At 27.3% G+C, this 16,416-nt stretch overlaps 1 protein-coding gene across 2 annotated transcripts in view; it reads left to right on the plus strand.

Annotated features, from left to right (window-relative positions):
- LOC133615882 (ephrin type-A receptor 6-like) overlaps positions 1–16,416 on the plus strand; it is a 252,293-nt gene that overhangs the window by 225,304 nt on the left and 10,573 nt on the right. For both annotated transcript variants that reach the window (XM_061974746.1, XM_061974747.1), the window contains exons 12-15: positions 4,065–4,135; positions 6,614–6,739; positions 14,564–14,749; positions 14,863–14,924. In XM_061974746.1, the coding sequence (XP_061830730.1) occupies positions 4,065–4,135; positions 6,614–6,739; positions 14,564–14,749; positions 14,863–14,924 (445 nt within the window). The remainder of the gene's footprint in view (positions 1–4,064; positions 4,136–6,613; positions 6,740–14,563; positions 14,750–14,862; positions 14,925–16,416) is intronic.

Below are 16,416 nucleotides of genomic sequence, written 5' to 3' on the forward strand. Positions count from 1 at the left end.
ATTGTTCCCAGTTTTATAAGAAAAAAGTCGACACATTGTGAGAAAAGGACTGCTTTTAGTTAATATTTTTTGGGGGGAAATTTTTATGTTTGTAATTGGTTTTTATTCTTCATTATTTACTTCACAGTATTACAGTATGTCTTTATATACATATTTATTTTATTTGTTTTATTAATTTTGGCCAAAGGGGTGCATTTTAATTTTGTACACACACTTGTTATTTCGTATGTTGGCCAGAGGGGGAGCACTTCAAATTTTTACACACACTTGTTATTTCATATGTTGGCCAGAGAGGGAGCACTTTTAAAAACTGACAGTCAATTTGAAAAATCCCTCCTTTTTGGGACCACCCTCATTTTGATAGATTCCACCACCAGGGGTGCAAATGAGACATTCTCTATTAGATGCAATGGTTTTCAGTATTGGGACCATGATTTATGTCATCACTTGTTCACACCTCCTCATATGGAAGTTACTTTTCCTTGTTGATGTCTCAAGAAGGGTAGACATACAAGAACACACACACACACACACACACCTGCACACACAACCAGGAGTCTGCTAATAGACTTTTTTTTTTCTTTGCCGCCAAGCAAGCAAGCATTGTTATTTTCCAAGAGGCTGAACAAATGTTTTGCTTAATTACTCAGCATGTAATTCACAGAGCGACCGTTTGATCCCTTCCATCAGCTCCCTCTGGTGAGCTCCCATTTTTGACATCAGTGAGCTTCCGGTTTCACAAAGTATTTTCATTAGCGGGACAAAGCAGGGAAAATGGCTGCGAAACATTTGATAGTTTTCTTTCATTTTTAAAGGTTTAATTTGGCGTTTGTTCCAAGTCCAAAATAAATCAATGGAAGTGAATGCATCAATATGTGGAAGGGCCTGTACTGGGCCTTAATGCTGGACTATTAATACTATTTTAATCTTGATTTTGGCTTCTTAAAATCATAAAAATATTATCATGGACAAAACTTTCTTTGACTTAAAATGTTGGTCAAAATTGATGTATTGCACCAATAAATGTGAGGATTTTTGTATTTCATTAAATGACCTTTTATTAAATTTGATTTATGACACAAAAAGAACATGTTGGTAAAAAAATAAGTGTAAAAAGGTAAAAAAAAAAAAAACGGAATACAATTTTTCACATTGCTTTTGTTATCTAAGTGTATAATTGTTAATAGTATTATTATTTTCCTTGTTGTTTTTTATTCATTACTAATTTGTATCCGGTTGTCATTTAGATTTACACTTAAAGCACAAAAATAGTCATGTTTTTACATTATTGAATAATAGTTTTTTTAATAGTGATTATTATTATTATTATTATTTTTATTACACGGAAACTGTCAAAGAATGAACTACACGGTGCCACATATGGAATTTTACAGCAAACCTGTTCCTAGCCCCTTCCTGCTCCAACACTGATAAAAATATAAATAAGGCCGGTTTTTCTTGAACTGTTCCCTGTTCAATCCCTGGTCGGAGTTGAGTCAGGAAGATTTGAAAAACCATGTCAAATTTGTAATTTTGCACAAAAAATGTTTTTTCCCTCATTAATGTCATAGGTCGAAACGTAAAAAGTTTGATTAACAATATGAACATTATATTGCCCTTAAGATGTTACGATCCGCTGCCCGGATCAGAGTTTGTTTATGTTTGTCACGTGTTTTCAGCACCTTGAGTTTAGTTTGTTTCTGTTGCCATGACGGCAGATTGTGCGCACCTGCCTCTGGTTAGTGTTCGGGACGCGCACCTGTTGCCCGGGCGCTAATCAGAGGGCTATTTAGTCTTTGCTCTGGCCTCACTCTGTCTGGCTTCGTAGTTTGTTCTCACACAACTGATGACGACGATTATTTACTGTTTCTTAGCTACTAGTTCTCACGCTAGGCTCTTTTGGTTTGCTAGCTCCCACGCTAGCCCTTTTGTTTATTCATCATATTATTTATATTTAAAATAAATCATTTTTCCTACCTGCAAGCTGTGTCCGAAGCCGTCTGCATCCTTGGGAGAACCACACCCGCATCACTATGCGACCACGACGTCACATAAGAAACATGTTTGCTGTTCCAATAATGAGTCGTGAGAGTTCCTGCAACGCAGGGGAGCCCAAACTTTTTCCACTGAGGGCCACAGACTGACAAATGGAAGGATTCCTTCCAAACCAGTACAATACAGTGTATTCGGAAAATGTTCACTTTTTCCACATTTTGTTGTGTTACATTCTTATTCCACAATCAAATAAATACATTTTTGTCCTCAAAATTCTCCACTTAATAACAATGTAAAAACGATTGTTTTTTTGTTTTGTTTTTAGAATTTTTAGCAAATGTATTAAAAATAAGAAAAACTAAGAGATCACATGAAATCACACTTGACTGTGCATTACAGAGCACAAACGGCCTTATTTCAAACTGGAATAAATAATTTTTTCCCTCAAAATTCTCCACACAATAACCCATAATAATAATGTGAAACATTTTTTTTTTTTTAGAATTTGTTGCAAATGTATTAAAAATAAAAAACTAAGAAATCACATGAAATCACACTTGACTGTGCATGGCAGAGCACAAGCAGTCTTACTCTAAACTGGAATAAATTCATTTTTGTCCTAAAAATTCTACACACAATAACCCATAATAACAAGGTGGAAATGTTTGGGTTTTTTTAAAATAATTTTTTGCAAAATTATTAAAAATAAAAAACTAAGAAATCACATGAAATCACACTTGACTGTGCATGGCAGAGCACAAACAGCCTTATTCCAAACTGGAATAAATACATTTTTCTCTAAAAAGTCTCCACACAATAACCCATAATAATGTGAAATGTTTAATTTTTTTTTAGAATTTGTTGCAAATGTATTAAAAATAAAAAACTAAGAGATCACATGAAATCCCACTTGACTGTTCATGGCAGAGCACAAGCAGCCTTATTCTACACTGGAATAAATTCATTTTGTCCTCAAAATTCTCCACACAATAACCCATAATAACAATGTGTTTTGTTTTTTTTTTCAAATTTTTTGCTAATTTATTAAAAATAAACTAAGAGATCACTTGAAATCACACTTGACTGTGAATGGCAGAGCACAAACGGCCTTATTTTAAACTAGAATAAATAATGTTTTTCCCTCAAAATTCTCCACACAATAATCCATAATAATAATGTGGAAAAACAAAACAAAAATTAGAATTTGTTGCAAATATATTTAAAAAAAACAACTAAGAAATCACATGAAATCACACTTGACTGTGCATGGCAGAGCACAAGCAGCCGTACTCTAAACTGGAATAAATTCATTTTTGTCCTCAAAATTTTCCACACAATAACTCATAATAACAATGTGAAAACGTTTTTTTGTTGTTTTTTTTAGAATTTTTTGCAAATTTATTAAAAATAAAAAACAAAGAAATCACATGAAATAACACTTGACTGTGCATGGCAAAGCACAAACAGCCTTATTCTAAACTGGAATAAATTAATTTTTTTCTCTCAAAATTCTCCACACAATAACCCATAATAATGTGAAAACATTTTTTTTTTTTAGAATTTGTTGCAAATGTATTAAAAAAAAACAAAAAACTAAGAGATCACATGAAATCCCACTTGACTGTGCATGGCAGAGCACAAGCAGCCTTATTCTAAACTGGAATAAATTCATTTTTTTCTCTCAAAATTCTACACACAGTAACCCATAATAATAATGTAAAAACATTTTGTGTTTTTTTTAATAATTTTTTGTCTTTCCAACAGTATTTTATTTATTGTAACTAACTAAGACTAATATTTATTAATAATTAGAATTAATATGATTATTAATTATTAATTGTATATTTATTATTACACATAGTTAATGAATACAACTACTTTCGATGCTTTTCATGTGATTGAAATGAGGCAAAGGATAACTAAGGTCAATTATTTGTGAATAAACACATTATTAATTACTATTGCTGCCTCAGTCACATCCTGTCATCACGGTTATGCTTTTAGTATTGTCAGAAATCTATATTTAATAAAGATGTTCCGATATTTAATAAAGATGTTCACCTTCACAGGTGTCAGGGGTACATCAAAGCCAGGATGAAGTCCGAGGAGAAGAGGAGGACACGCTTCCGTAGTGGACATGGTAATGTTTTTGTTTGAGTGGACTTTCAATGTTAAGCATTTCCCATGAAAAACATGCATCAAATTAAATTGAAGTTTGATTAAAAAAATAATATACATTTACATAAATAAAAAAGTGTGAAAAGAAATTTTATGGGAGGTCATAAAAAAATTCTGCTGCCCGTAATCAATTTAGCCAAGGGCAGCCCTGCACATAAAAAAAATATATATATATATATATATATATAATAATGAGAGGGGCTCGAAAATGAATTCTGCTTCCAATAAATTAAATTAAATTAAAATAAAATAATTAATGAAGCCACATTATTTTTACAAATGAGGGTTATTAAACAACCCAAAAATGGCACCCGCGCCGCACTTTGGACACCCCTGACTTAGAAGTACAATGTCTCCAAGGCAGAAGCATACTAGAAAGCATCCAGTAACAAACGTGTCCGCATCACTGAGTTGATTTTATACTAAGAATTCAAAGTATACATTTCCCATGAATTTCTTTTAGTACAAAACATGCATCAAAATAAATTCAATTTTAATTAAACAAGTAATAAAAAAATGTTTCACATGAATAAATGTTGCGGGTTTCAAAATAAAATCCTGCTTCGGGTAGCCAATAAAAAAGTGTAAAAAAAATAATAATAATAATGAATAAAAAAGTTAATAAGAGGTGGCCCAAAATATTAAATTCTGCTTAGGACTCCAACTTAGCAAGGGCCAGCTCTGCACATAAATGAAAAAGTGTAAAGAAAAAAATGCATGTAAATAATGGGGAAATTCAAAATAAAATTTTGCTTCCATTAAAAGAAATACAAAAAATTAAATAAATAGAAAATAAATAATGAATCCACTTTATTTTTACGAACTGTCGAGGGCCAATAAACAACAAGCTGTGGGACGAAAATGGCCACCGGGCCGCACTTTGGACACCCCTGGCCTGGGGATACTAAACCTCCAAGGCAGAAGCGTACTTGAAAGTATCCAGTAACAAACGTGTCCGCATCATCATCAATACCTGTACATAGTTTAAAAAAGTGTCACTAATAATGGTGGCGGGGGGTCTCAAAATTAAATTCTGCTCCCAATAAACAAATAAGAAATTAAAAATTAAAATTAAAACACAATAATGAATCCCCTTTATTTTTGTTGAGGGCCAATAAAAAAAACAAGCTCTGGGCCAAAAATGGCCCCCAGGCCACACTTTGGACACCCATGACTTAGAACATAGAAAATATCCAGTAACAGACGTGTCCGCATCATTACAATTACAGAGTTTAACCTAATAAATGATTGTGACCACTCGGTGTCGCCAAAATGAAATTACCACCCCACTTAAATTTAAAGACTGCATAAGTCTGTCATGTGTTCGTTCGTGTTTGTCATACCCACCATTGTTCTCTAAGTCATTTCACATTTTTTTAATATATATATATATATTCCACGCTAGAAAGAATTCAAAGTACTTGTTATCTCATTATTTAAAATTTTAATCGCATACTTGACTTACCATAGGATATATTTTTTAAATTGAGATACATAGAAAGTCAAAATGATCATACATAGTTAATATATATAAATAGATTTTAAATATTACTTAAATGTGTAATTAATTAAATTAAATTAAAACATTTAAAATAAAATACAATAAATAAATGTGTCATTAATTACTTTAATGTATAATGACATTTATTTAACTTTAAATAATTTAATATATTAATATTTAAATAAAGATTTTACTATTTAAATTGTAATAATGATTTACTGTTGTAATTAAATCGTTAGTGGTTGAAATATTTCCCATTTGATTCCTCATTTAAATGATTAAACAAACGTGTCTGCATCATTAACCTAATGAATAATTGTGACCACTCGCTGTCGCCAAAATGAAATTACCACCCCACTTCAATTTAAAGACTGCATAAGTATGTCATGTGTTAGTGTTTGTCACACCTACCATTGTTCTCTAAGTCATGTCACTTGATCAAACCTTGTTTTTTTTTTCTTTAAATATTCCTCGCTAGAAAGAATTAAAAGTATCGTACGATTGGCGCTGATATCGTCTCAGAATAATACGGCCAAGATATGAGAGGTAAAAAAAGTTTCCCAGCTCTCGCGGTTCCCAGGTGTGTCTCCGAGTCCAACTAGAACCTTCCCTTGTTTGACAGCACATAAATCATTCAGACAGGAAAGTTAAAATGTACTTTTAAAAAGTATTTTAAGCTCTGGCAAGGCAGCCGACTGTCTTAACATTTTACACTAGCAAGTATTTTTACATGCTCCTCGTTAAACTTCATTCACGTCTATTCCAGGGCTGCAGACACAATACTTCTCCGCTAACGAGGGGAGGAGGTCTCACTCCTTTGCATCTTTACAATACTTTTTACACCACTTCTTGGACTAACTGCACAGTCCACTCGCCAGAATTTGACAATGATGATATTTGTCATAGATATTTCAGGGCAATCTTATCTCCTCCCACCAGTTCCTTTCTCTGGGATAAAGACGTACGTGGACCCCGACACGTACGAGGACCCCACTCAGGCTGTGGAGGAGTTTGCGAGAGAGATAGACCCCTCCTCTATTTGCATCGACAGGGTGATTGGCTCAGGTAAATGTCAATATTCTTCTGTTGGAAACAACACTTAACATGAAGGCCCATGAAGGCTTTATTTCCCAGCAGGGAAATAAAGGTTTCTGGGACTCTAGCGCCCTCTGCTGGACATAGTTTGTAAATGTTTGTAACATGAAACTGCAGAGTATGTCCACTGGACTGCTCTTTTTGGAGACAAAGTCAATCAACTGTCAGCAGGAGTGTACTTTTTACCTCATAATTTGACTTTTTAATTTCATAATTTCAACTGTTAATTCATAATTTGACTTTTTATTTCATAATTTCGATTTCTTATCTCATAATTTTAAGTATTTGATCTCATAATTTCGATGTTTAATCTTATAAAAAAAATTTTTTTTTCATAATTTCAATTTTTTTTATAAAATGTCAACTTTTTATGTCATTATTCTGACTTTTATCTCATCATTTTAACTTTTTTTAATATCATAATTTCGATTGTATTTCCTAATTAATGTTTTTTTTATATTTTGACTTTTTATCTTATAATCATGACTTTTTGGTTAATCATTTCAAATGTTATCTTATAATTAGGACTTTCCCATTTCATAATTTAAAATTTTCATGTCATAGTTTAGATTTTATCTCCTAATTCTGATTTTTATTTCATAGTTGTGACTTTTTAACTCATAATTGTATCTTTTTATCTCATAATTAGTACTTTTTATTGCATCATTTTGACTTTTAAACTCAAATTTAAACTTTTATTGATCTCATAATTTTCGACTTTTTTGTCGGAATTTTGACTTTCTCATAATTTGGGGGGGGGGGGGGATCGACAGTCAGCAGTAGTATACCACAAATAACAAATTATTATTATTATTTATTTTGTGTATTTGTTATGTTATGTATAATTTCGACTTTATTTCATAATTTCAATGTTTTATATTTTATCTTTTAACCTTATAATAATGACTTAATAATTTCGACATTTTTATCTCATCATTTCGACTTACCTTATAATTATGTTTTTCTCATTTTATAATTTAGATTTTCATATAATAATTTTGACTTTTCATCTCCTAATTCTGATTTTTATTTCATAGTTTTGACTTTTTATCTCATAATTTTGACTTTTATTTCATAAAGCCACCGCTGCTGCTCACTCCCCTCACCTCCCAGGGGGTGATCAAGGGTGATGGGTCAAATGCAGAGAATAATTTCGCCACACCTAGTGTGTGTGTGACAATCATTGGTACTTTAACTTAACTTTAATACCTTCGACCTTGTTTTATAATTTCAACTTTTTATATTTTTACTTTTTCTCTTACAATCATGACTTTTTAGTTAATAATTTCATTTTTAGCTCATAGTTATGACTTATCTCATAATTTTAACTTTTTAACTCATCATTTCTACTTTTTATTACATAATTTTGACTTTTAAACTCAAATTTCGACTTTCTTAAAATCTCATAATTTAGACTTTTTTTGTGGGAATTTTGACTTTCTCATAGTTTTGGGGGAAAAAATCAACAGTCAGCAGTAGTATACCACAAATACCAAATTATTATTATTATTATTATGTGTATTGTTATGTTATGTATAATTTCGACTTTATTTAATAATTTCAACCACAAATAACAAATTATTATTATTATTTATGATGTGTATTGTTATGTTATGTATAATTTCGACTGTATGTCATAATTTCAACGTTTTATATTTTAACTTTTTATCTTATAATCATGACTCTTTAGTTAATAACTCATAATTTCGACTTTTTATCTCCTAATTATGTTTTTCTCATTTTATAATTTAGATTTTTTATATCATAATTTTTACTTTTCATCTCCTAATTCTGATTTTTATTTCATAGTTCTGACTTTTTATCTCATAATTTTAGCTTTTTATCTCATAATTTCTACTTGGTATTACATAATTTTGACTTTTAAACTCAAATTTTGACTTTTTTTTATCTCATAATTTCGACCTTTTTGTCGGAATTTTGACTTTCTCATAATTTCGAGAAAAAAAATCAACAGTCAGCAGTAGTATACCACAAATACCAAATTATTATTATTATTATTATGTGTATTGTTATGTTATGTATAATTTCGACTTTATTTAATAATTTCAACGTTTTATATTTTAACTTTTTGTCTTATAATCATGACTGTTTAGTTAATAATTTCAACATTTTTATCTCATAATTATGTTTTTCTCATTTTATAATTTAGATTTTTTTAATATCATAATTTTGACTTTCATCTCCTAATTCGGATTTATCAACAGTCAGCAGTAGTATACCACAAATAACAAATTATTATTATTATTTATTATGTGTATTGTTATGTTATGTATAATTTCGACTGTATGTCATAATTTCAACGTTTTATATTTTAACTTTTTATCTTATAATCATGACTCTTTAGTTAATAATTTCACATTTGTATCTCATAATTTCAATTTTTTATCTCTTAATTATGTTTTTCTCATTTTATAATTTAGATTTTTTTATATCATAATTTTTACTTTTCATCTCCTAATTCTGATTTTTATTTCATAGTTCTGACTTTTTATCTCATAATTTTAGCTTTTTATCTCATAATTTTAGCTTTTTATCTCATAATTTCTACTTGTTATTACATAATTTTGACTTTTAAACTCAAATTTAGACATTTTTTTATCTCATAATTTCGACTTTTTTGTCAGACTTTTGACTTTCTCATAATTTTGAAAAAAAAAAAAATCAACAGTCAGCAGTAGTATACCACAAATAACAAATTATTATTATTATTATTTTATTATGTGTATTGTTAGGTTGATTGGCAACACTAAATTGGCCCTAGTGTGTGGATGTGAGTGTGAATGTTGTCTGTCTATCTGTGTTGGCCCTGCGATGAGGTGGCGACTTGTCCAGGGTGTACCCCGCCTTCCGCCCGATTGTAGCTGAGATAGGCTCCAGCGCCCCCCGCGACCCCAAAGGGAATAAGCGGTAGAAAATGGATGGATGGATGGATGGATGTTATGTTATGTATAATTTTGACTTTATTTAATAATTTCAACGTTTTATATTTTAACTTTTTGTCTTATAATCATGACTTTTTAGTTAATAATTTCACATTTTTATCTCATAATTATGTTTTTCTCATTTTATAATTTAGATTTTTTTATATCATAATTTTTACTTTTCATCTCCTAATTCTGATTTTTATTTCATAGTTCTAACTTATTATCTCATAATTTTAGCTTTTTATCTCATAATTTCTACTTGTTATTACATAATTTTGACTTTTAAACTCAAATTTGGACATAATTTCGACCTTTTTGTCGGAATTTTGACTTTCTCATAATTTTGAAAAAAAAAAATCAACAGTCAGCAGTAGTATACCACAAATACCAAATTATTATTATTATTATTATGTGTAATGTTATGTTATGTATAATTTCGACTTTATTTAATAATTTCAACATTTTATATTTTAACTTTTTGTCTTATAATCATGACTGTTTAGTTAATAATTTCGACATTTTTATCTCATAATTATGTTTTTCTCATTTTATAATTTAGATTTTTTTTATATCATAATTTTGACTTTCATCTTCTAATTCGGATTTATCAACAGTCAGCAGTAGTATACCACAAATAACAAATTATTATTATTATTATTTTATTATGTGTATTGTTATGTTATGTATAATTTCGACTTTATTTAATAATTTCAACGTTTTATATTTTAACTTTTTGTCTTATAATCATGACTTTTTAGTTAATAATTTCACATTTTTATCTCATAATTTCGACTTTGTATCTCTTAATTATGTTTTTCTCATTTTATAATTTAGATTTTTTTATATCATAATTTTTACTTTTCATCTCCTAATTCTGATTTTTATTTCATAGTTCTAACTTATTATCTCATAATTTTAGCTTTTTATCTCATAATTTCTACTTGTTATTACATAATTTTGACTTTTAAACTCAAATTTGGACTTTTTTTTATCTCATAATTTCGACCTTTTTGTCGGAATTTTGACTTTCTCATAATTTTGAAAAAAAAAAAATCAACAGTCAGCAGTAGTATACCACAAATAACAAATTATTATTATCATTATTATGTGTATTGTTATGTTATGTATAATTTCAACTTTATTTAATAATTTCAACGTTTTATATTTTAACTTTTTGTCTTATAATCATGACTTTTTAGTTAATAATTTCGACATTTTTATCTCATAATTATGTTTTTCTCATTTTATAATTTAGATTTTTTTTATATCATAATTTTGACTTTCATCTCCTAATTCGGATTTATCAACAGTCAGCAGTAGTATACCACAAATAACAAATTATTATTATTATTTATTATGTGTATTGTTATGTTATGTATAATTTCGACTGTATGTCATAATTTCAACGTTTTATATTTTAACTTTTTATCTTATAATCATGACTCTTTAGTTAATAATTTCACATTTTTATCTCATAATTTCAATTTTTTATCTCTTAATTATGTTTTTCTCATTTTATAATTTAGATTTTTTATATCATAATTTTTACTTTTCATCTCCTAATTCTGATTTTTATTTCATAGTTCTGACTTTTTATCTCATAATTTTAGCTTTTTATCTCATAATTTCTACTTGTTATTACATAATTTTGACTTTTAAACTCAAATTTAGACTTTTTTTTAATTTCATAATTTCGACTTTTTTGTCGGAATTTTGACTTTCTCATAATTTTGAAAAAAAAAAAAATCAACAGTCAGCAGTAGTATACCACAAATAACAAATTATTATTATTTTATTATGTGTATTGTTATGTTATGTATAATTTCGACTTTATTTAATAATTTCAACGTTTTATATTTAAACATTTTGTCTTATAATCATGACTTTTTAGTTAATAATTTCACATTTTTATCTCATAATTTCGACTTTTTATCTCTTAATTATGTTTTTCTCATTTTATAATTTAGATTTTTTATATCATAATTTTTACTTTTCATCTCCTAATTCTGATTTTTATTTCATAGTTCTAACTTATTATCTCATAATTTTAGCCTTTTATCTCATCATTTCTACTTGTTATTACATAATTTTGACTTTTAAACTCAAATTTCGACTTTTTTTTATCTCATAATTTCGACTTTTTTGTCGGAATTTTGACTTTTCTCATAATTTTGAAAAAAAAAAATCAACAGTCAGCAGTAGTATACCACAAATACCAAATTATTATTATTATTATTATGTGTATTGTTATGTTATGTATAATTTCGACTTTATTTAATAATTTCAACATTTTATATTTTAACTTTTTGTCTTATAATCATGACTTTTTAGTTAATAATTTCGACATTTTTATCTCATAATTATGTTTTTCTCATTTTATAATTTAGATTTTTTTTATATCATAATTTTGACTTTCATCTCCTAATTCGGATTTATCAACAGTCAGCAGTAGTATACCACAAATAACAAATTATTATTATTATTTATTATGTGTATTGTTATGTTATGTATAATTTCGACTGTATGTCATAATTTCAACGTTTTATATTTTAACTTTTTATCTTATAATCATGACTCTTTAGTTAATAATTTCACATTTTTATCTCATAATTTCAATTTTTTATCTCTTAATTATGTTTTTCTCATTTTATAATTTAGATTTTTTATATCATAATTTTTACTTTTCATCTCCTAATTCTGATTTTTATTTCATAGTTCTAACTTATTATCTCATAATTTTAGCCTTTTATCTCATCATTTCTACTTGTTATTACATAATTTTGACTTTTAAACTCAAATTTCGACTTTTTTTTATCTCATAATTTCGACTTTTTTGTCGGAATTTTGACTTTTCTCATAATTTTGAAAAAAAAAATCAACAGTCAGCAGTAGTATACCACAAATACCAAATTATTATTATTATTATTATGTGTATTGTTATGTTATGTATAATTTCGACTTTATTTAATAATTTCAACGTTTTATATTTTAACTTTTTGTCTTATAATCATGACTTTTTAGTTAATAATTTCGACATTTTTATCTCATAATTATGTTTTTCTCATTTTATAATTTAGATTTTTTTTATATCATAATTTTGACTTTTATCTCCTAATTCGGATTTATCAACAGTCAGCAGTAGTATACCACAAATAACAAATTATTATTATTATTTATTATGTGTATTGTTATGTTATGTATAATTTCGACTGTATGTCATAATTTCAACGTTTTATATTTTAACTTTTTATCTTATAATCATGACTCTCTAGTTAATCATTTCACATTTTTATCTCATCATTTCGACTTTGTATCTCTTAATTATGTTTTTCTCCTTTTATAATTTAGATTTTTTTATATCATAATTTTTACTTTTCATCTCCTAATTCTGATTTTTATTTCATAGTTCTGACTTTTTATCTCATAATTTTAGCTTTTTATCTCATAATTTCTACTTGTTATTACATAATTTTGACTTTTAAACTCAAATTTCGACTTTTTTTTATCTCATAATTTCGACTTTTTTGTCGGAATTTTGACTTTCTCATAATTTTGAAAAAAAAAAAAAATCTACAGTCAGCAGTAGTATACCACAAATAACAAATTATTATTATTATTATTTTATTATGTGTATTGTTATGTTATGTATAATTTTTACTTTATTTAATAATTTCAACGTTTTATATTTTAACTTTTTGTCTTATAATCATGACTTTTTAGTTAATAATTTCACATTTTTATCTCATAATTTCGACTTTTTATCTCTTAATTATGTTTTTCTCATTTTATAATTTAGATTTTTTATATCATAATTTTTACTTTTCATCTCCTAATTCTGATTTGTATTTCATAGTTCTAACTTATTATCTCATAATTTTAGCTTTTTATCTCATAATTTCTACTTGTTATTACATAATTTGGACTTTTAAACTCAAATTTGGACTTTTTTTTATCTCATAATTTCGACCTAATAATAATAATAATAATACCAAATTATTATTATTATTATTATGTGTAATGTTATGTTATGTATAATTTCGACTTTATTTAATAATTTCAACGTTTTATATTATAACTTTTTGTCTTATAATCATGACTTTTTAGTTAATAATTTCGACATTTTTATCTCATAATTATGTTTTTCTCATTTTATAATTTAGATTTTTTTATATCATAATTTTGACTTTCATCTCCTAATTCGGATTTATCAACAGTCAGCAGTAGTATACCACAAATAACACATTATTATTATAATTATTATTATTATTTAAAATGTGTATTGTTATGTTATGTATAATTTCGACTTTATTTCATAATTTCAACGTTTTATATTTTAACTTTAATAATAATAATTTCACATTTTTATCTCATAATTTCGACTTTTTATCTCCTAATTATGTTTTTCTCATTTTATAATTTAGATTTTTTTATATCATAATTTTTACTTTTCATCTCCTAATTCTGATTTTTATTTCATAGTTCTGACTTTTTATCTCATAATTTTAGCTTTTTATCTCATAATTTCTACTTGTTATTACATAATTTTGACTTTTAAACTCAAATTTAGACATTTTTTTATCTCATAATTTCGACTTTTTTGTCGGAATTTTGACTTTCTCATAATTTTGAAAAAAAAAAAAATCAACAGTCAGCAATAGTATACCACAAATACCAAATTATTATTATTATTATTATTATGTGTATTGTTATGTTATGTATAATTTTGACTTTATTTAATAATTTTAACGTTTTATATTTTAACTTTTTGTCTTATAATCATGACTTTTTAGTTAATAATTTTGACATTTTTATGTCATAATTTCATGTGTGTACATGTGCTCCCATGCAGGTGAATTTGGCGAGGTGTGTAGCGGTCGTCTCCGCACACCCTCCAGGCTGGACATGGCGGTGGCCATAAAGACGCTGAAGGGAGGATACATGGAGCAGCAGAGGAGAGACTTTTTACGTGAAGCATCCATCATGGGACAGTTTAACAGCCCAAACATCATCAGGCTGGAAGGAGTGGTCACCAAGAGTAAGATGCTGTGTGTGTGTGTGTGTGTGTGTGTGTGTGTGTGTGTGTGTGTGTGTGTGTGTGTGTGTGTGTGTGTGTGTGTGCTGCCTTCACTGACTCATGTGTGTCCCCAGGCAGGCCTGTGATGATAGTGGTGGAGTACATGGCAAATGGAGCGCTGGATTCTTTCCTACGGGTTTGAACACATCATGACCTCATCATCATACCTTCTTGTCCATTTGTGTCGCAGCGTTTCTCGTTTTTGTCTACGTTAAATCTGATAATAATTGAAGCCTGTTTCCTACACTAAAAAAACAACAACAACAAAAGTCATGAATATGACCTAAAAAGTCATAATAACGAGATAAAAAGTCGAAATTCTGAGACAAAAAGTCATAATTATCATTTCTCATGTTTATCTTTCTATCTATCTTTGCGACTTTTTTTCTCCTAATTATGACTTTAATCATTAGATACAAAGTCACAAATATGAGAAAAACTTTAGTTTTTATCTCATAATTTTCACTTTCTTAATTTCGCCTTCCTATCTCATAATTACGACTTTTTATATCATAATTATGACTTTTATCATAATCATGACTTTTATCTTATAATTATGACTTTTTATCTTATAATTACGACTTTTTATCTCATAATTACAACTGTCTATCTCATAATTATGACTTTCTATCTCATAATTACACCTTTTTATCTCATTATTCACTTTCTTAACTCATAATTAAGACGTTTCATTTCATAATTTTAACTATTTATCTCATAATTATGACTTTCTTAACTAATAATTACAACTTTTTATCTCATAATTACAACTTTTTATCTTATGATTATGACTTTCTATCTCATATTTTGACTTTTATCTCATAATTATGACTTTCTTAACTAATAATTACAACTTTTTATCTCATAATTACGACTTTTTATCTTATGATTATGACTTTCTATCTCATATTTTGACTTTTATCTCATAATTATGACTTTCTTAAGTCATAATTACAACTTTGTATCTTATAATTAAGACCTTTCATCTTATAATTATGACTTTTATAATATAACTATGACTTTCTATCTCATAATTTTGACTTTTGTCTCATAATTACGACTTTCTTTTTCATAATTATGACTTTCTATCTCATAATTAGGCCTTTTTATCTAATAATTGACTTTCTTAACTCATAATTTTTACTTTTTATCTCATAATTAAGACGTTTCATCTCATAATTTTAACTATTTATCTCGTCATAATCATGACTTTCTTAACTCATAATTATGACTTTCCATCTCATAATTACGCCTTTTCATCACATATTTACGACTTTTTATTTCATTATAATGACTTTCTTAACTCATAATTGTGACTTTTTATCTCATAAATAAGACGATTCATCTTATAATTTTAACTATTTATATTGTAATATGACTTTTTTAACTCATAATTTTGACTTTGTATCTCATAATTAAGACGTTTCATCTCATCATTTTAACTAGTTATCTCATAATACTGCTATTTATTCATAATTTTGACTTTTTTATCTCATAATTGTACAGTTTCATCTCATAATTGAATTACCATAGGGATATTTGTTTTTATTAGCGATACATAGGAAGTCAAAATTATTATGTATATAAATATATATATATATATATATATATATATATATACTATAATG

Source organism: Nerophis lumbriciformis, linkage group LG15 (assembly GCF_033978685.3).
Source record: "Nerophis lumbriciformis linkage group LG15, RoL_Nlum_v2.1, whole genome shotgun sequence".
NCBI classification, from domain to species: Eukaryota; Metazoa; Chordata; class Actinopteri; order Syngnathiformes; family Syngnathidae; genus Nerophis; species Nerophis lumbriciformis.